Raw genomic sequence first — 22554 nt, 5'->3', positions numbered from 1 at the left:
AGCAGCTAAATTACAATGTGTGTACATGCAATACAAATAGATGGTAAACCCTAGTGTTCTTTTCTGTATAATGAGAAGACTCTCCTACATTCCTGTTGGTTGGAAAAATACACAGAGGTTTGAAAACTGTCTTTTCAATCACACCATTCCTGTTTCTTGTCTTCTTTTTATTTTAGCTTGCTCCTGGTGCCAGTCCTGTAGGTATTAGGGAGTTTGGTAGTTTCTGTGCCAATTAGAAGTGTGAAGTTTTCATTTTCTTTGCTGTGGTGTGTGCTTGTGTTTTTAATAATTTTGCATGAAGCCTTCCTTACTGCTCTCCTGTGTTGTCTTCAGACAATATTTCTTTATTTTTACAATTTATGGAAATTTTGCCACATTACTCACAATATTTCTGTAGTATTTCTAATATTTTTCACATCCTGTACTGTAAATGTATGATTTTCATTAAGTATTAACCAAAAAAGCTAAAAATTAACATCAGTTGTGGTGTTAATTTAATAAACCTTAACACTGATCAGATATGATCAGTTGAACCATCAGATATCAGCAAAGATTAAATTTATGATGTTCTGGATATTAAAATGTCATTAAGGTCTTTTCATGCTCACACATGTGGAGTAAAAAATTGAAATTACTTAGAGTGCTTATTTAAGTTGACAGATGTATAAAACAATATACAGTAAGCCACATCACAGCAGTTGTAAGTTATGTTGTATAGAATTAGAGTGTTTTAAATAAAACTAATGTGATTTGTGTTTTGGCAGTGATAGATCAAAGTTCGGAGGCAAAATCTTCTTAAAAACTGTGAAATCCTGTGCTTACAGGAGGTGCTGATAACATGAACCTTTTTGGCATACTGTATCTAACATAACGTATCTAAGTTCTCTGTTAAGATCTGACTAGTTTTATCATTTACTTTAATACAATAACAATCTAATGAATATACAGTATTTAAAAATGAGAATGAAAGAAGTAGAATTTGCCTGGTACATGAAGATAAAATAAGGCAGCTATAACTTTTTAAAATTAAACATCTTTCAAAAATATTGTACACCAAGACAAGGAAAAGGGACTATATGAGGGTGTTTGTTTTCCTTGGGGCTACTTACTGTAAATGTATAGCCTGCATTAAGGAGTATTACACTTCTTTATGTGGAAAGAATAATTTTGAGAATAGAGCATGTATTCTATGTAAAAATAGTTTGTAATGATACATCATATTAACTATGATAATACTGACAAGAGCTCCAGGGTGTTGTAGTAGTAAGAAGATAATTTTGTTTTAATTGCCTACCAAAATTTGCAGTAATTAACCTATTTTGTATTCTGTACTTTTTTTAACCAATTTAGCACAAAAATGGAAAAAGAAATAACTTTCCATGCAACTGTTAGGGTGATGAGAGTCTTGTTGTCAGGCTGGAATGATGCCTGATTGTAATGTGCAGAATTGAAATGCAAGCACCTCCAAGTGATCAAGTAATAGTTTGTGGACGGTTCTCAGGCACAGGGAATACTAACCCTCAGAAAACTTTAAAAGACCTCATGGGAGTTACAGTTCAATAGGCAGGCAATAAACCTCCATACATACAGCATATAACATATCTATACAGTATATACCATCAGTATACTGCACATTTGTTAAATATAGAAAATGTTGGAAATAAGACATTTTCAATATGAGAAATAGCACATTTAACATCAGCCTTTCATCTTGTAAGACAAGTAAATATGGTCTAAAAGGTCTTGAAAGCTGTTTTGTTAGACTGCAGTATGTCAGATTATGCTGCATTTTTTATTTTCTTCATTTTTTCATTGTTTATCTTTATAGCACAGTGCTTGCCAAATTAACTTTAGCTTTTTTCTGTTTCTCATTGAAATTCCAAAGCATTCTTTGATTGGTTGGAACAAGTGCAGACAATTATTTCTTTTAAAGGCTGTTTTTGTCTCCTGTTATATTAACAAAACAATATGACCATTACTCTACTTTGAATCTTTTATTCATTTTCTTCCCTACACAATACTAAAAGAGACTTTGTCATAAAAAACAGTCTGTTCTATTCCCTTGTTTCTTGCTACTCCAGTTATATCAATTCATGAGCCAATTTGGGGTTAATGCCTTGTTTTTTTCTTCATATACCCTGTATTGTCTCCTTTTGTATTGCTAGAGTTGCATGGACACTTTAAAGTTTTGTCTTTTGTTTGAACATCATTTTAATGGATTTTACATCTGAATTCACTAATACAAAAAGCTTTGTCACCAGCAGTCATTAATTATTAGCCATTGTTATTATAATATTTGAATATTTTCCTTTCACTTGCTGAAGTTGGTAAAGCACTTGCTTATGGTTGGTACTTTTTTGTCAATAAATGATGTATTTTGATTGAAGAACTGAATAGGTCAAATCTAAACCTGATCAGAATGATTTCTGTATGGTTTGCAAATACTGGATACTATCAGACTCATTTACCAATCCAGGGTTCATACCCATAGGCTGTTAAATGTATGCAATTTTGTCATTAAGCATTAGATAAAAAAACAGAAGAAGAGCTTGTTTCAGAAGAAGGAATATCATATTTAATGGATTTCCCTAGATTAGGTCTGATGTTTAACACACCTAGGATGTACAGAGTTTTATTTTATGTTCTTAAAAATAGTTATTGCAGTGATGCTATTGACAGCTTTACTGCTTCACTGGATTAGATTTATGTTATGTTTTGCAATGCTAAAGGAGTTGTGTGTATCATCTTTATTGTGCTATTATTCCTTTTCTTAACTGATCTACATCTTGTTCTTATTATGTGTGATTCAATGTTGCTGTTCATCTGTTTCCATATCATTACTGTTTTTTACAAATATCCATTCAATTAAAGCCTTTCTAAAAAGATGGGTAAATTCCAGAATGTTTCTAGGTACGCAAGATATTACCCAAGGTCTCCTCTCATGTGTAACTATTCTTAGGTTATTATACAAAGGAAACAGAACAACAGCAAAAACACTTCTAACTTCTTAAAGGGAGACACTTTAAGTGGTGGCATACTAAAGTGCTGTATATTCAGGCATGAATATTCAGTGCTATGAATGGACATGATTCATATTCATTCCCTTTCCAGGTTTATGCAACAAGATAAATTAGTTGTGTACCTTCTGGCAATTAAGCGTGACACACACTTTTGGACACTCTTTTTCCTGGAATGGCTAGTAAGAATGACAAATGATAACACAATCAGATACAAAATCGGTCTGCCTGAAAATATAGTGTTTAACAGGTTATTCAACAGTTAAGAAGAGAAAATAACTGTATATTGAACTGTATAAAAAACAAAATTATCAAGCAGGATATGTAGGCATTTAAACAAAAGTTCTAATCTCAGCCCCTTCAGCCTACCTACATTGAAATGTCCTGATTCTTACACATTCGCATGAGTGGTTCACTGTCGCATCCCTCCCTACACCACATCTTCGCCCTTGTTTAGGGTGTCATTCTTCATCAAAATATAAGGTTGGGGGGCTCTGACAGCCCCATCCTTCCAAACAGGTAAAGCTCACCTCTTCTCCGTCTTAATTAAAGATTTGACCAAACTACTAAAATTAGGTAAATTACAGATCTAGAAATTAAATTAAACTGACCTCCCCAGATTCAGTCTTGTTACACAGGTCAAATAGTGCCATGGTCTTTAGAAAACATGAGCTGGAAGTTGTTGTGATTGCAACATGAGGAGAGAAGAAGACACACAGAATAGGTTTTGTTCTACACCAATCGTGACATGTCACTGGGTTAATTGTGCTTTTCAATCATGTTTTAAAGACCAAAGACCCCATGCTGCAGATTTCTTTAAACAACTACAACACAGTCTTTACTGTGACTCCTTCCGGGATAGTGCGCTACCTGACCTTACTGAAGTCAGTGGACAGGGAGCAGCAACAAACCTACACATTCGTGGTAAGTGCCTGATGTCCTTTGCCCACATTCTCTTACTAGGAGTAACATTTGTTCTGGCGGTTTCACTGCCTTTCATTGCAGTTACTGTACATTGTCTTTGAATGTTCCAGTACAGCGAGTTGTACTAAAAAAGATGGTACCTCCAGTCAACTTATAGGACAATTGTGGTAATGGCTTATGTGTAATTTGACTGCTGGTGGAGATTACAGCAATGCACATACATGTTTAAATAAAACTTTAGTTTTTAAATAAAATAATTGTAATTTTACTACATGCTTGAGTTTTGTCTAGAATTTGGGTCCTATTTTCTTTCTTATTTGTTTTTTTGTTTTGACGGGCCGAATTGTTTTTGTCCAGATTTATGGGATGCTAAAGAATAGATTTTTTTTAAATAACTACAGTAGCTATTTGTTCTTGGTATACATATAAAAAAGTAAAAGGTGGGTAGCTGCGTCAGCATGCGTAGGCTGCAAAGGAACAAGTATTCCATGCTGAAAAAAAGAAGAAAGAGAACACTACGTTTCGGCCGTGGAGCCTTCTTCAGGTGTGAGGGTGTGTGAGAGCTCACACCTGAAGAAGGCTCCACGGCAGAAACGTAGTGTTCTCTTTCTTCTTTTTTCAGCATGGAATAAACCTATTACTTGTTCCTTAAAAAAGTAAAAGCCTAGGGTTTTTGTATTGATTGCTTGTATAAGTAAAAAGCAATCAATGTAAGAGCATTCACTAAAAAATTAAATTGTGGGAAAGATAAATGTGAGGTCCTTAATGTTATACAGTAGCCTGTCTCATTAACTGTTTCCATAGTCTTCTCAGCAGGCAGGTCTTATAAGAAATAATAATGTTACATTCAAGTTTATTTAACGCAGAAGACAACCAACACAGTACTAGAAATTAACAATAGAATATTGGTAGCAATTAGCATACATTTGCCACATCTTTTTACTGTTAGTGAAGGCTGTTTCCATTTCCTAGTGCTATTTTATTCATAATGTGTTTTAATTAGCGTGACAACTGTAGTACCTTCAAAGCAGTCAGGTTTGCATCTTTTGCATACTGTATGCAGTTTCATAAACTTTTTCAATTACAGTTAAAAGCTTTTACCAGCAAGAGAACCACAGTTTATTCAATAACTAAGTGTAATAATGTACTGTAGAATTCGCATTGTGAAAAGTTTTAGAGGGTTTAGTCAGTTTTCTTTTAGGTAAATTGGCTGATTTCTGTCATGGTTAGATTTGTTTCTATAGTCACAGCTTAATCTGCATGAAACTGTGTTTTTGTAAAAATGCCAAGTATTTATTGAATGTGAATTTTAATGTTTCTATAATAACACAAGTGTGAGTTGCCAAAGGACACACTAAAAAACTATTATCCCACATATAAATACTTCTATGTACTGTACATCTGATGTGATGCATATAAATACTTCTATGTACTGTACATCTGATGTGATGTTCCCATTGTGCTGTGCCATTTTTATAGAAAAAAGTATAATCAGTTCACGAAGGCTGTACCAAAGGTTTTAAAATAACTTCTAAAAGTGGTTGTTTTCTGATTGCAACATGTAAGGTTAATCTCTTGATTAATTAAATGAGTTTCTTATTTCTAGAAATGTCACACGTTACTGCCTTAGCAGTGCACCAGCTGAAGAAACATTCACACCCTTGAACTCATAGGTGAAAATTTTCAGTAGGTCTCTCTTAAGGTGACAAAAGTTGATTTGAGCTCAACAGACAAACCATTTTCAAACCAATATTTGTAAAACTGGAAAATAGTCCAAAATACTGGAATAATTATACATCTCTCACCTTGATTTGCAACTCTGGCTGTTACTTCAGCATTTAGTGTTTAGGCACTACATTTACATTACATTTACACAAACATTTAGTGTTTAGAAGTTTGAGGAAATTGCTATTCTAACTATCCATGATTGTTGCCAACAGCTTTTCAATGTTTTAATCTAACATGTTCCACTCACCATCTTATTTGGCAGTCTGAAATAACTGAAATAAGGTCTGAACTTGCTCAGAGCATCCACAAGCTAGAAGCAGTCGTTAAGACCATCGTGATCATTTCTTATAGTCTCTTAGCTATCATTTTTATTATTAACTAATTAGTATAATACTAATTAGTATTATTAACTAATTAATGATTAATTAATCATTAGTGTATTGTGACCTTTGGTCTCCAATTATCCATATAACATGTATGATGAAACAATATTAATTTATCCTACTGGTGATAAAGCAATGGTGTTATGAGTAAGAAATAAATATTGGCAACAGTGTATCAATAGCAAAACCCTGAAAAAACACTTATTTTTCTAGGCATATATCCCAAATTATTCTGTATAAATTAGCATCCTGTTACTTGAAGCAGTTGCAATTCCAACTAGCACTTTCTCTGCTACTCAGTTTTTGCTTTGCCCTTTAAGACCATGTAGAATGCTTTAGAGTACTTTAGGTATCAAATCACTCCAGGTATGTCTGTTAAAGAAGTGTTAATGAATGGAATTCCTGAGTATTCTACAGATTCTAGGATTGTTCAAAGTTGTAGGTGACCTTCTATGTAAAATTACTATAGTCCTTCCAAAGGGCTCAAGGCTTTCTTTGACAGCAGAAGAGGACATGAATGTTAGCTTCTGAGTCTGCTTTGAGTTTTTAAAAAAAAACTAATTTTCTTTCTGTTGCTGAAGTTATAATGGTAAGCTTCAACCTATTTCTTTAGGGAAGAAAGTTTTTAAGTGCCTCTTACCGTCTTATATGTATCCCTCCCCTCTTTTCTGGAGTAACCTTGGTCACAGTTGTTCTTGGTACAAAGCACTCAGCTGTCTTTGTTGCTCACAGTATGCCTATGACAGTAATGGAGCCGTAGGATTCCCTGGTGCAGTACCAGAGGAGTTAATCTGAGGTTTTCTTTTATAGATCTGATGATGAAGCATTACTTAGTGACACCTTTGCCCACATTCTTTTGTTCCCTCGTGGATAGAGCTTGTGGCATCTACATGAAAATATGTCGATTAACTGACACATTGTTCAGTCTGAAATAAGCAATTCACTTGAGTGCTATCTGTTTCTTGTTAAACATTTTAATTGAAATCAGGGAGATGTAGGACATTAAAAGGTTTCTTAAAATAAGCCCCCTATTAGTTTATTGTGGCTGTTTGTGAAAGCACATTATGGTAAACACCCTGTGGGAGTCTATATTTTTTCGGGTCTTAAAACATAAGAAATACAAGATCTTGAACCAACATAGTTTGCTAGTATACAGCCAAATACAGTTGTGGTTTGTTGAATGTGTATAGCTATAACATTTACCTATTTGTAATCAAGAGGACACAACTTTTCAAACTACTTCCAAAGAAAATAAGAAACAGCCCCTACCGTTTTTCCTAAAGCCATAATAATGTCTCAATACAATTCTCAGTATTCTGGGTACATGATGTCCAAGGTAAAGACAAAATAATAAGTTTCATGGTATGACTGTGCACTGTCTTATTGCTGGAGATTTGTTGTGTTGGTATAGCGATTTAAAACAACTCACAATTCATTGCACTGAAGTAGAGAAGCCCCAAGACACCAGTTCAGCTGTGCCAAGTTTGTTTGTTTTAATAACAACAGCCAAGTTCATCCTTTTTGTACAGACAGTCCTATTAATGGCATGAAAACTGTCACGGATGTCTGAAAAAGGACAAACCGTGGAGAGGCAGGAGAGCGGAAAAAGACAAAATGCGTAGCGGCGAGACGGGGGTTTGCCCAGGCTCAGCAGTTCAGGAGTAGTATAGAAACCTATGCCCTCAGGCAGCAGACGTGGGGCGACCTGGTGCAAGGCGGGTCTCAGGACATCCGAACATCAATGCTGAGCGAAGGAGAATAAGTGACCCGGAAATATATAGCACCAGAGAGAGTAAAGCACAGGAAACTAGGGGCAGGACTGAGTAGGCATGACAAAAACCTTTGATTAGGTCTGGACTCAAGTCTCCATCCTTACTAGATCAAATGTGTGGATAACGCTTTTCTTATTTTTGTGTAATATAGTAAGTTTGATTAAAAAAATATCAGCAGTGCTACAGTATATGCAACTCTTATATATGAAGTCATATTCTTTTTTGTTTTATCTTGTTTGTGTGTATGTGTGTTTGCCATTGTTTTTAAACATGTACCATTTACAGAGTTTATTTCTTATAGGAAACTATAATCTGTCTCTGTCTCACCAAGTATAAATTCCTATTCTTCCTCTACCTATGACTCTGGAGACTTGGTCCAGGCATCTTAAAATTCTAAGCACTCTTCATCTGTCCTGCATTTCTTACAGCTTATAGTCAGAAATTGATTAAAACAGTGAAAGAGGTACACTTTTTCTAGTAAAGGGTTTAAAGACATTTTTCACATCATGGAATTCAGTGGGATTAAGGATATATTTCACATACTACAAGTTACTGATGGACTGTTCTTCAACATGCTGTGCTCTTATTTACAAGAGTTAATAAAGATATCATCATGCATAGAGAGTATGCTGGATGATTTTGGAATAAGTAAATTCGATTTATAAGCTATTTTGCTTAATGTATAAATCATATCATAACATAAATATATACAGTACATACAGTAAGTAGGATTCTGTCACAAACCTGGCCTTTTGTTTACAGTGAGACTTACCTTTTGATCTCTAATTGACTCTGAGTATGACATGAATGTTTGTTCTAGAGTAGTCTGGCACTCTTTTACAGATAAAATAACCCCTGCCCTGAGCTTCATTGCACAGAACAAGACTTAGAGGCTCATAACTATGTTTTTTACTGGAAAAGGTAAATGCCTGCAGCAAAATTCTGTCAAGGCTCTGAACTGAAGCTAAGAAGTACTGACATAAAACAATACAATACGAGTGTCATGCATCCTGTCAGTGAATGACTGCACATTGCCCCATGCTGATTAGAATCATGGACAACTTTTCATTCCTTGTGTGTGTAGATTTTGATGCAATAATGTAATATGCAAACTTATTTTTTAAAATATTTGTTATATTGTAATAAGAGATTGCAGGGAAAGAACAAACAGTAACATTTAAAAAATAGTAAAATCAATTAAATCAAAGCCAATATCATATCAGGTTCTGATACCACCTTTGCATGCAAGCAAATTAGTACGTGTTAATGATTGCACATCTGGTATTGTCAGGGAATACTGTACAGCAACACAGCACGTGTTTTCTTTGTTTTCTGGTGCAGTGTGGTAACAATGTAATAACCAAGACAAATACTTATTTACAGTAATACATTCACTTATTCTATGTACACCTATTAAAAATCTGTGAGTTTCAGAGCCCTGCTCTGCCTTCCACAGACATAAAAACATGGGAGTCGTCTTTTAACTAAGGCACAAATACTATGCTGTACATGGAATGAAAAAAACAGTTTTACCCAATAGAAGATTGTACTGAGAACTAAATTATTACCTAAACTGATGCTATAGAAATGGGAACCTATTTCTTCATTCCTTACAATACATTTTTTAACAAAATAGTTTTTTAGCCTATTGCATACCACAATCAGGAAATCAGTATTCCACATATACTGTATAAAACAGAAGTCCTTTACTGAAGGCATACAGTCTCATCTTTTTTATACTCGAATCTCCTGGTTCTGCAGTTCTAGTCTGTGAGGGAGGAAACTCTTTCAGATGCTTATTTTCTTGTCTCCTTTTGTTTGTTCTTTCTTCACTGTTGATCCTCTAAGAAAGGTGATTTAATGATTTAATCACAATTGATTTTAATTAGCTTAAAATCAGTATGATTGTGTGGCCACCCGACAGTGTTGGTGTGAGGATGCCCATCATTTTAATGAATGGTGAAATTTAAACATTTGGATGAATTGTAACAATATGTGTTATTTTTCATTATTTTAATAACAACATAATATTTTTTATTTATCATGTAGAGTGAGCAATAAGAACATCAGTAGAACATCTTATGTTTTGTGCTTCATTCTATTTAACATAAGAAGGTTGATGTTAGCTTATTGATCCAAGGATCATATCTTGAAACAATTATTGAAAGATACCAAGGTATACAGTATCTTGTTGGGAGGCTTGTTCCAGAGTCTCACACCCCCTTATGTAAAAAATCTGCTGTTCTCAGTTCTAAATGTACTTTCCTATTGTTTCTACATGTGTCCTCTGCTTTGTGTTTCACTGTTGATTCTGGTGAAATCCAGTTTCTGTTCAAAACTAAAAATATTGAGATATTTTTGCCTAATAGCAAGAGTATACTTTAATCTCAGGAATGTATCTGATTGTGCACATTTTTTTAAAATGAAGTCTTACTAATATAACATTATATCTCTTGATTTAAATTATTTTCTTTTTATTGTTTCCCTACATTGTCTAGAAGGTGAAAATGATATGTAAATCACTTAAGCAGCTTTTTTAAGCTCATTGCTTCCTATCTTGCATTTTGTTTTATGTTTCTGCCACCTGCGTGTGACACTCTTTACAGATGTCTGCACTTAAATATCATTCTGCCAGGTGTTTGCCTAGTGGTGAATGTGATCTAAGTCTTTATGAACCTCCATCTTAGCTTCTAGTCTTTAAATCCCCTGGGTTTTTTTTGACTGGCTTATTAACTGTAAAAACTGTTTTTTATACTTCGATACATAGATAATATTCAGATTTGCAGAGGAAGAGGTAGCAGCCTCACATGAAATAAGTGGTGCAGCTGCACTGTAACAAGTAAAAAGAAGGCCAGTTGTGTTAATCAGGCAGCAGTTAAGAAGGGTGGTACTTGTATTTTGGGTGGAAAATCAGTCTACTGTTGTTCTGTTCATGGGGAAAAAATTGTGAAGGAAGAAATAGTCTATCTGAAGTCTATAGTGTATAATCTTGAGTTTGTTTTGCCAGCTGCACATTGCTGCTGTGTGCCTGGACTAAGAATAAAAAGAGACAGTATTGTTGGCTCTACTCCCAAACCAAATTAGGAAACTTGGACTCCTGCGAATGAATCTGTATGGCAGTATTTCTTAAGGAAAACCATGAATCAGTGCTATTACAAGATTCATGTTATCAGAAAAAAATGCCTAAAGCTATCTCTCACAAGTGGAGCAACAACCCAGAGGCAGTGTCTTTCAATGGTAACTGTGACCTACCAGCTCATCGAGTAAGGTTTGCGTGTCAACATGACCAAACCTGTGCTGATTGAATTATTTTTGATAGACCAATTTATTTTCTGGTATTTGTTTGCTTTTTTTGTGGCGCTGTATGGAAACATTGTTCCTGTTCTATTATGTATGTTCAGATACAGACAATGCAAATGACTTGTGAATTCTACTATGTTTTCTTAAAGATTGTGTTATAAAATGCTGAGCTTTGATATTTCCACAAAGAAGCTAGGGAAATTTGTGCTTTACCACTACAAATAGGGAGGTTTGACTTTTTTTTTTTCATTTTTTCCCCATAGATGCTAGCCTCTGATGGAGTCCAGGAAAGTACTCCAGTCACAGTTAATATCCTGGTGATTGATGCCAACGATAACACTCCAACCTTCCCCAACATCTCCTACAGTGTAAATGTTTACACAGACATGCGACCAGGGGAAACTGTATTACGGGTAATCGATATTTACTGACTGCTTTCACAAATGAGCTGCTTACTTAAAATAATAGCAACTTTCCAATCCTCTGTCATGATATTTTTAAAGATAGAATTAGCTTGCTTAATATATTAATTAATTCTCATTGAAATAATTGGAATAGTTCCCCCTTCTTCCTCATGTGGTCTTGCTTTGATATGTTAGACCTTTGATAAATGGTATTTTGCAGTCAGGGCATGATCATAGTCGGTATCTTAGCCCTGTTGAAACAAAGCAATGATACAAAAGGTCCAGTTTAATCTGTCTTTAAACTCAACTATTCTGTTTCTTAGAAGTGAGGTTAGGTATATAATGTTGTGCATAACCGGTCATATTTCTATAAGCTGTTTAAGATTTTAATATAGACATGAAAAATGTTTGATTAAATATGATACTCTTGTATCTGAGCCATTATTCATTTCTCATTTAAATCTTAAAAAAGCTGTGTAAACTGATTCATTTGTAATTTTGTTATTAATGGAGGACTTTTCCACAACTTTTTCATTAAGAGTTATCAATTATCTATTTTTACTGAACAGAAATATGTCTGTTTTAAGCAGTGAAAAGTTTTTTTTCCAAATAAGTATAGTTTCATTCTGCATTTCAGAAACTAGCAGTTGCTTTATATGAATAACTTTTGTGTATATTACAAGAACTAAAGAACTGTTGAAAATATTCTCTGTCTCGAGATTGGAAAAAATATTTAATGTTTTGCAATGATTCATAGATGAAGTAATCATAAATATGTAGTCAAAATTTGACAACATAAGCCACTATTAAATATAAAAAACACACTTCAGGGGCACAGTGGCTCCTGGTGTCTGTCATATTGTTGGGTGCTCCTATGCCCTCACAATTCTAATTAGTGACTAATTAGTGTGGACATCTTTATCCACACACAAACGCTGTAATACAAATTACAACTTGTTAAAATATGTAATCCATATTCTAAATAAAACAAATCTGTTTTTTATATAATCATTACAATAATCAAATCAAATAATATTTCAGATTTATTTTTTTAAAGTAATCAGAAACAATGAATCTTTGAAAATCTGTGAAGGACAACAATCATGTTTCATTTGTTTTGTTGCCCATCTTCTGGCACACTACAACATACAGTACTCTTCCTAACAGGATGTTTGGTGTTATTTATGTGAGCCTGCACTTGGTGAGCAATAACTATTGTACTGGTATGTTTGTCCTTTTCAGAGCAATAAGAATTTATTGCAGAGCTGAGCTATCAAGTTACATTTCTGTACAATACATTACTGAAAATGTAGCACTAACTGACAAAAAATATTTTTCCTAACTAAACTTGTAATCAAACTTAATGTTTTACATTAAAGGAATATATTTTTGTTTTTGTAGTTGACAGCTTTTGATGCCGATGAAGGTTCCAATGGGCAAATCACCTATGAAATTCTGACTGGTGATCAGGGAGATTTCTCCATAAATAACAGCACAGGCCTGATCACAGTGGCTCCTGGTGTCAGTCTGATTGTAGGGCGCTCCTATGCCCTCACTGTCAGGGCATCTGACAATGCACCTGTGTCACAGAGAAGGTAAAGCAATTAAGAGCATGGGGATTAAAACTGGATTGATGGGCTTTGCAGCACAGTCACTTTTGATTCAAAAAAGTCCCCCCATAAATCTTTTTACCCCTCCCCTGGAATCAATACAAGGGTGGGTGACTACAGGCTTGTACTGCAATAATCCCAACCTTGTAGTATCATCCTCACACTAATATTCCCTACCTTTCAGAAGGTGGGAATTACAAAATAATGCAAATTCACATGCTTTCTTTTCCACAATCTAATTTAATCTTCTCTGGGTGTGCACATTCTGGAATATTTCTTGTTTCAAGCTTGCTGTCGTTTAAATACCAAAATACCATATTGAAAGAAAAAATGGATTTAACTTGTACAGGAGGTAAATATATTTTATTGTTATTTTTGCTGTCTAGTCCAGATAAATTGAAAAGGAATGAAAGCTGATTTTTAAGAATACATGTAGGGTTTTATTTTTACCCATGTTGCACAGTAATCTATGTTGAAGGCCAATTAATCCATAATTAGCGACTAATATATCAGGCAATCAGATTCCCCTTGGTATGAGTCATAATAGGAGTGGATCTCTATAGGCATTGACATACTATATCACTTGATGAAGTTTGAAATATTTGACTGGTCAAATTTAAGTCCCCCCCTGGCAAGAATTCTCATTGTCCCCCACTGGATATGGAAAGGCTGGAACAGCAAAGACTTGCATTGACACACTGAGATAAGAGCCAACACCAGTGATGAGAAGCAGCAAGTGAATAATTATTTGTTTACTGAAGTTGGATCTTAAACGTGGATAGTGAGTGCAACAGAGGATTCATTTCATGATAAGTGCTTTTTACTGGAGTTGGATAGGCCTGACTTAGTTTTATTGTGCACTCCAGTGAAGCTTCCCTAAATAAAAATCATGTGCAATTCCAATAAAAGAGAGTGTGCATATTTAGAATAATCTTCACATGCAAGTGCACTGCTGTTATATCACTTGAATGCTTCTTGTTCTGCAAGATCTCCATATGGTCCAATGGCTTTAGTCAAAATTCAATCAGCACTGAGTGCAGCAGATTATTCATGGAATAACTAAGAACTACAGTAAATGAGATTCCAGGCTTTGAAAAGGGCTTCCACTGATCATAAAAATCAAATCAAAAGTGTGAACTTAAGCTTGGACATTTCTCCTTGGGCCATTAAAAGCTTCTCTTCACATCTTCACATTAGCAGATAAAAGACAATCATATTTCCAGACTTTACAAGCTTGCTGTTGAATGATTGTTTCCTTTTACTGTGTTAAAAGTGTAATTGTATCTAGATACATAAATGTTAATAAATGTTTACAAGCCTGTTGTTTTGTGTTTTGTGCACATGCTACAGAGAGCCTGGCTTGTCTTGACAAAAATTCACCTGCAAACCAAGGTTTAATAAAGGTCATTATACAAGAAAGTTGTTCAGGCATGCTAAGATAATGTTTATTTCACTACATGTGTCAGTCACTAAGAAACAAAAGTATATTTGAATGCATTCAATTATTCTGATTACAGGAGCTCCATAACTACAGTCTATATAGAGGTTCTACCACCGAACAACCAGAGTCCTCCTCGGTTCCCCCAGTTTATGTACACTCTGGAAGTCAGCGAGGGCATGAGGACTGGAGCTGTCCTACTGAACCTGCAGGTAGTTCATGAAATGAGGACTTTTCTTGGTAGAAACATGCTTTAAAAATTACTGGTATCTTATCTTCACTATTTTTTTAAATTTAAATATTTTTAATAATACTAAAATAAACCATTTTCCTCTTACCCATCTTTCCCCTTCCACCCTCTTACTCATACACACTATAAGCTTTTATAAATGGACTTTTTGCACTTCTTCCTCTGCCCTGCAGGGGGCAGTCTCATTCTTTTCCACCTGCGAAACATATCACCAACTGACCAGGTCTTTGGCATAGTATTTGATTGTTTATTTTTTTCAGTATCATGTGATCTATAATAAGATATACAATATATCATATGAACAAGAAACTTCACTCAGATTGTTCCAGTAAACTTTCTGATGTACAGGGAGGTCTGTGGGTTGATATTGTAAACAAGAATTTGGTCTCAATTAACTCACTTTAAAATAAATCACACATAGAAATGTAATCCTAACATACCTTACATAAAGAAAACCTTAAGAGAAAATTATATTTCTTCACTTGTTTATTCTTACTCTTCTTTACTTCTTTAGGCAACAGACCGTGAAGGTGATCCCATAATGTACCGTATCCAAAATGGAGATCCTCAGAATGTATTCAACCTTACCCAAAAGTAAGACCAGCAGGGACAGATACACAAAAACACAGAGTAGTTGCTTTGGATATCTAAGCAGATGAAATGATGACCCCTGCCATACACAAGAGCTGTATGGAGTCTACAAACTCTCGTTCAATTAGATGTATCACCTTAAATACAGCAATAGTTTTATTATTATTATAGTGATGATGATGGTGATGATGATCATGATGATGATACTGTAGACAGGCTTGGGAGATAGATAGGAGATCAGATTTAGAAGAGCGAAAGTTGTGAGGTGGGGAGTAGGATACTGAGGTACTGAGGTGCCGAGCCATGCAGAGCCTTATACATGTAGGTGAGCAAGTCGAAATTAAACCTGACAGGAAGCCAATGCAAGGACTCCAGGACAGGAGTAGTGTGATCACTTGCACTAGACTTGGTCAGGATTCTGGCTGCTGAATTTTGGACATACTGGAGTTAGTTCAATGTGTATTTAGAAACAACAATAATAATAATAAAAAATATATTTTTATAATTTAGAACTGATAAATTCAATAATTTCATAATTTCACATCATGGGTGCTGTGATAATATTCTTTATTTTCCCTTTTTCCTTAGTGAATCTCATATTTTGTGTTGGTGTTGCTTTAGAAAAATATAAATGTATGCCAGGGAACAATGCATTCAGATATATTATTCTAGTATCTGGGATAATTAAATTATTTGTTTGATAAATTGTGTCAAATCTGCAAATTGATTAATGTCTGGAGCTGATGCAATGCTGTATATTGTATTCATCAGAGCCAATTTTATTCATTAGGAAAGAAAAGTGCAAACAGAATATGTAGAAATATTCAAAATACAAGTGCATGCATTAAAAGCTTGCAGATTTACACCAATTCTTATTTTCATTCAACTCTTTTATGGTTATTTGAAAAAGAGTCATAGGGTTTTTGATGGATGGGTATTAAGATGACTTGTAATGCTTTTAGAAATTTCACAGAATAACATTAGGTTTTAAATAAATTTGCTCAGTAAATTAAGTATTTGCTACAGTATGTGTGGTTGCAACATGGTTAGGATTTCTATTACGGATTGCACGTTATGAGGCGAAAATATTTTACAACTTAAAACTTAAAAACTGGTTTAGCTGTGGGATGGTGTATCCCATTGTTCAGTGTTGAGGTTTGTGTTTACCTCTGATAGAATTTGTTAAGTGTCACCCTATTATTCATGTACAGTAAAGAGGTCAGGGAAAAAAGAGCGGATCTGAATCAAGTCAAAAATTGTAATTTTTAACAGGGCATTTCCCTCTCAGTGGACTTTTCAAATGTTAATAAAGAAACATACAGTATTTGGACCTATTTTTTATTTTTAACATTTTTAACAATTTTTAACTTTCATTATAATTTTTAAAGTTTTAAAAATAACACTTCAAGACGGACTAGATAAATCACTCAAACCAAGGACACAATCCCTAAAATGTAAAAAATTACAAAAAAATATCTGTCTACTGAGCCTACTGAGTCTATTACATAACGTTTGTCACGCAGGGGCTGACTGCGGTGGATAGGGATCCAATGCGGTGCCCTTCGTAGGGTTGGCCCTAGACGTAGGCGTCGTCAGAGTAAACAGGCAGGGGTCTGAGTCCGGGACCGCAACTACTGTGTTGCGGTACATTAATATAATTATATCGTTATTAATTTCTTAAGATACGCAATTCCATATTATATTCCCTTTTAATCAAATTCTAAAAGTATGTTTGTTGATTCCGGTATCACGTTAGTTAAAGACTTCGATGCTTAAAATGTTTAGGGAGAAATAGAATACTGGTGTGTATTTTTTCTTTTAAGTACCGAGACCAGCCATATACTGTTTGTTTATGTTCCAAAATTAATATCGTTTATGGCCTTCACACGCGTTACAGTATGCTCCTATTCTTTTTATGCTCAGCTACTAAGATTTCCCTTCAGTGGTAAAATTCCATATAAATCTTCAATACTTAAACGGGCACAGTAAAGACATTACATATACATACTGTATTTAGTACAGTTTGCTTACAGTAATATGTTTATGTTCCTAAATCAATCTCTTTTATGAGCATGTGAAAGGCATGGTGAATCGGAGATTCTCAAAAATTACTGTACTTTGCATGATTGGAAACAAATGCGTGATTGCGAAATGCTGTGGTGTTACTTTTACAAAGACGGTCAATGAAAAAAAGAATGTGGACCAGGGCAATACTTTGAGTTTACAGCTTGTCCAAGGTCATTTATTATTAATACTATTAGTAATATCTTCGTTAAAGACTTTGATGGCGACAGCTCAAACATGAGAGGTTGAGCTTTATTAGCTCCACCTTGTGGAAATTCCGGATACTATTATTTTACTTGCGGTACCACGTGGTATTATGAGGTACGGTATTATTTACGTTAACTCGCGGTAGGCTGCGTCAAGCGCACCGCAAAATAATGCAGTATTGCCTGCTTGTTTTGAATGGCTGCATCTGTAGTAGGTAAGCTCCGGGAGAGAATCTCAATCGTGAGCAAAGACCAGGGGACTGATGAGGGTTTAAGTAGAGGACTGATTGACGCTTCCATGTTTGGTACGGGGAGAGTTGGTGGGAATGCGGGAGCGCTTGCCTGCATGAGGGAGATTCGTGACAGTACCCCCCCCTTCAGGGGCGGCTCCGGACGCCATAGATAGAGGAGGCAGAAGAGGTTGTGGTCTGGAGAGGGGTGACCTGTGGTAAGGTTTGAGAAGGGAGACATGGAAGGTGGGGTGAATGCGAAGAGTGGGGGGGGGGGCCAAGCGGTAAGTGACAGGAGTGATCTGGGAAATGACCCGGAAGGGACCAATAAATCGAGGGCCCAACTTGCGTGAGGGTTGATGGAGAGAGATGTTGTGGGTGGAGAGCCAGACAAATTGCCTTCTGCGAAGTCTAGGAAAAGGGCGTCTGTGCCAATCCACGAAAGATTTTTAATGGTGTGAGGCCTTTAGGAGGCCTTTTGGCCGACTTCCAGAGTTTCCTTAAGGCAGAGATATATATTTGAACAGAAGGGAGGACTGAGTCCGAAGGGGGTTTCTGGAGGCGCGAAGGTTAATAACCCAGGGAGCATAGAAAGGGAGACATGCCAGTAGCCAAAGAGTATAGAGCGTTGTGAGCGTACTCAGCCCACGGGAGTTAAGAGGTCCAGTCGTCCTGAGTGGCTGAGACGTAAGCCCGCAGGTAAGTAAGGAGGTCCTGGTTAAGCCTTTCGGTCTGGCCATTGGATTCTGGATGATAGCCAGAAGTAAGAGAAACATTGGAGCCCAAAGCAGAACAGAAGGCCTTCCAGAAGCGCGAGATAAACTGTGGACCCCGATCAGACACGATGTCCTCCGGGATCCCGTGGAGACGAAAAACGTGCTGTACAAAGAGATTGGCCATTTGTTGAGTGGAGGGCGGGGAGGAGCAGGGAACGAAATGAGCTGTCTTGGAGAACCTGTCGACGACGACCATAATCAACGTGTTGCCAAGACTCCTGGGAAGGTCCGTGAGGAAATCCACAGCAATATGGGACCAAGGCTGTGTGGGTACTGGGAGAGGTTGGAGTAAGCCAGCCTTCCGGTGACTGGGGGTCTTAATCCGAGTGCAGGTGGGACAGGCTTTCATGTAATCCGAAACATCAGCCCGTAAGGAGGGCCACCAGGAGTCCTCAGAGAGAAGTTCCAAAGTCCGGTGGGCGCCAGGATGACCCGCAAAACGAGAGTCATGAGCCCACTAGAGAACCTCGGAACGGACCCTATCAGTCACACACAGCTTATCCGAAGTGCATGGGGGAGGTACAGGCTGGTCCTTGAGGGCATTTCGGACGATGTGCTTGATGTTGGGAAGGATCGCCGCAATTATCTGATGAGGGGGTATGATGGGTTCGGGAGGGAGTTCAAGCTCCTGTGGATCGAACAGACAGGAGAGGGCATCCGCCTTGATATTCTTAAAGCTGGGGGTGTATGTGATGAAAAAGGCAAAATGGGTAAAAAAATAGGGACCATCTGGCCTGGCGAGAATTGAGGTGCCGAGCAGACTGGAGATAGGAGAGGTTCTTATGGTCTGTGAGAATGGTGAACGGATGTTGAGCTCCCTCCAGCCAGTGCTTCCATTCTTCCAGGGTGAGCTTGATGGCCAAGAGCTCTCTGTCTCCCACAGCATAGTTAACCTCGGCAGGGGAGAGACACCTGGAAAAGAAGGCACAGGGATGGAGAGATGAGTTGTCCCCAGAGCGCTGCGACAGGACTGCTCCCACGCCATGCGCCGATGCGTCAACCTCCAGAATGAAGGGCAGCGAGGGATCCGGGTGATGAAGGAGGGGAGCTGAATTGAAGAGGTGTTTCAGGCGTAGAAAGGCACGATCAGCCTCATCGGTCCAGTTGCCCAGAGTTGGACCCTTACGAGTGAGTGCAGAGATGGGAGTGGCAACGGAGCTGAAATCACGAATGAAACAACGACAGAAGTTAGAAAACCCAAGAATGCGTTGAACCTGCTTCAAGTTCCGGGGGATTGGCCAGTCCCTAATGGCTGCCGTCTTGGAGGGGTCCATCACAGTGCCCAGGGGAGAGATGACAAGATGTCGTTCATAAAATTCTGAAAGACGGCCGGAGCGTTGGCAAGACCAAAAGGCATGACACGATATTCATAATGGCCGTGATTGGTGATAAAAGCCGTCTTCCATTCGTCCGACTCTCGAATGCAGATAAGGTTGTAAGCACCCCGCAGGTCGAGTTTGGAAAAAATCTTTGCGCCACGAAGAGACTCCAGAGCAGCAGGAATGAGAAGCAGAGGAGACCGGTTCTTAACAGTAATGTCGTTCAAACCGCGGTAATCGACAGATGGCCGCAAAGAACCATCCTTCTTGGTAATAAAAAAAAACTGGCGCAAGCAGGAGATGAGGACGGGCGGATGAAACCAGACTGCAGGGCGTCCTGAATGTAGGTATCCAGTGCCTTGGTTTCCTGCACGGAGAGGGGTGCGTTCCTCAGGAGTAAGAGTAGACGAAAAGGGCGTGGGAGGTGTGGCAAGAGTGGAAGCGGGAGCGTTGCGGCTGGCAGCCAAACGGAGCATGAGACGTTTGGTCCTTCGTTGTTGTAGACGGACATCGATCTCGGTAGCCAAGAGAACAAAACTCTCCAGGGTCGGCGTACGGTAAGGGAATTGGGCTAGATGATCCTTAAGTTCCTCGGAAAGGCCAGCACGGAAATGATGAATGAAGGCTTCTTGATTCCAAGTCAGTTGAGCGGCCTGAACCCGAAAGTCCGTCACATTTCTGGAGGGTGCGGGTACCCTGCGACAAAGCCGACAGACACGAGGCGGCGGAGTAGGAAGATTGCACCTGTCCGAAGGTGGCCGTCAGGGCTGCCTGGAATTGTGCTACATCCGAGGTCTCGGTGGCATTCCTGGCAAGAAGACCTGCAGCCCACTGCATCGCCTGGCCAGAGAGGTACTCGACCATAAATGCAATACGTTCACGGTCGGTGGGAAAACAATCCGGACGAAGGCTGAAAGCCATCCAGCATTGAGTCAGGTAAGCCTGACACATACTTGGGGTGCTATCAAATCGGTCCGGTGTGGGAGGAGGCAGGGGAGAAGAGGAGGCAAGAGAGAGTGGTGGCTGAGTGGGATTTACGGGAAGGTGGGAAACGAGAGGCTGAGGAGGGAAACTAGAGACCAGGTTAGCGAGGTGTTGAACGCTGGCATTGAGCTGGTCAAGAGCCTGAGAGTGCTGGGACAACAGCGCCATGGGATTAAAAGAGCCCGCGGGATCCATACTTTGGCTCACGATTCTGTCACGCAGGGGCTGACTGCGGTGGATAGGGATCCAATGTGGTGCCCTTGGTAGGTAGGTAAGCTCCGGGAGAGAATCTCAATCGTGAGCAAAGACTGATGAGGGTTTAAGTAGAGGACTGATGCGTGCATGTTTGGTACGGGGAGAGTTCGTGGGAATGCGGGAGCGCTTGCCTGCGTGAGGGAGATTCGTGACAATGTTGTTAGCACCTTTTTACCACCTTTTGTAACAGGAGTCCTGGCCTAAAGATTTTTACCACTATGTACTAGAGATAACAGGGCTTCTGTACAGTATGTATGCTCTCAGCTTCAATTGTCACTTGTCATATAACAAATACAATGAATAATTAATAAGTAATAAAAAATAAGTCAACATAATAGGAAACAGAACCAGGTTGTTTTTCATTTGTGTGTGTTTGAAAAGAGAAATGTATAAATTGGTAATCTATTTTTTTAGGTTTGTTAGAACTATTTTGCTAAAGTTACTGTCAGCATTGTGTGTAAATTTGACTTTTTCTTTAGTGTGGTAAGGAGAGCTCTAGTACCTGCAGTCTCTTTTAACAAACTTAGCCTGTTAAATTCAGTGAAATAAACATGAGCTTGACTATTGAAGCATGTTCCTTTGCAACTTTGGAGAAAAAGTAGGATGAGTCATTAATGTTCAAAAGCTCCATGTCTCAGGCTTTTTCTGTTTCTCTTTGGTATGTGTGAAAGCTAAATAAGACAGCACTGATTCCAAGGGTTACTTCAAACAAGCCATACACACAAAAAGCTCAGTATTAACAGTCTCAAACTGAAAGAAATGAAAGTGTTATAAAACATTAACACACTAGTGAAGTTTACTTTTCCCAAAACAAACAACATAAAAAGGAAACAAGTGACTAAAGAATATTTTATTATTTTCTAATACAAAATGACAATTTATTTCCTAATTGCCTATTCCATTTCACAGATTTGTGTATGTTTTTCTTTAAACATCCCAAATAAAGAAATCACTGTTTTTTTAATTAAATTAAAGGTTATTCACCATAGGGAACACAAGGTACCAAATGTACTGTAAATTTCAGGTGTATAGAAAGAAATACCTCAGTTAAAAAACTTCATACATCCTGTTATGTTATTTTCTAAAGCCTTGTACGTAAATAAGAATGATGGTTTTTTGTTTATTGGTCATTGGGTGGTTATTGTGTTTATTTGTGTTTTTTCTTGAAATTGTTCAATTTAACTAAGATTTGAAAATATAAATTGGTAGACAAACCTATGGAGATGCCATAAGATTGTAATAGAAATGTAAGAATGGAGCAGCATGCTTAAAAAAAATCTAGATTATTGTAATATTGCGGGAG

At 37.4% G+C, this 22554-nt stretch overlaps 1 protein-coding gene across 11 annotated transcripts in view; it reads left to right on the top strand.

Annotated features, from left to right (window-relative positions):
• The window catches only part of pcdh15b (protocadherin-related 15b), a 311541-nt gene that overhangs the window by 204535 nt on the left and 84452 nt on the right, over positions 1-22554 (top strand). For 9 of the 11 annotated variants that reach the window (XM_069188941.1, XM_069188940.1, XM_069188944.1 and 6 more), the window contains 6 exons: positions 177-197; positions 3807-3941; positions 11388-11537; positions 12930-13123; positions 14656-14788; positions 15341-15420. In XM_069188941.1, the coding sequence (XP_069045042.1) occupies positions 177-197; positions 3807-3941; positions 11388-11537; positions 12930-13123; positions 14656-14788; positions 15341-15420 (713 nt within the window). The remainder of the gene's footprint in view (positions 1-176; positions 198-3806; positions 3942-11387; positions 11538-12929; positions 13124-14655; positions 14789-15340; positions 15421-22554) is intronic. The other 2 variants (XM_015346907.2, XM_069188947.1) reach the window with 2 other exon arrangements.

Source organism: Lepisosteus oculatus, chromosome 4, assembly GCF_040954835.1.
Source record: "Lepisosteus oculatus isolate fLepOcu1 chromosome 4, fLepOcu1.hap2, whole genome shotgun sequence".
In the NCBI taxonomy this organism is placed as follows: Eukaryota; Metazoa; Chordata; class Actinopteri; order Semionotiformes; family Lepisosteidae; genus Lepisosteus; species Lepisosteus oculatus.
Note: the sequence above shows the minus strand (reverse complement) of the source record. Positions and strands in the feature narration are given on the sequence as shown.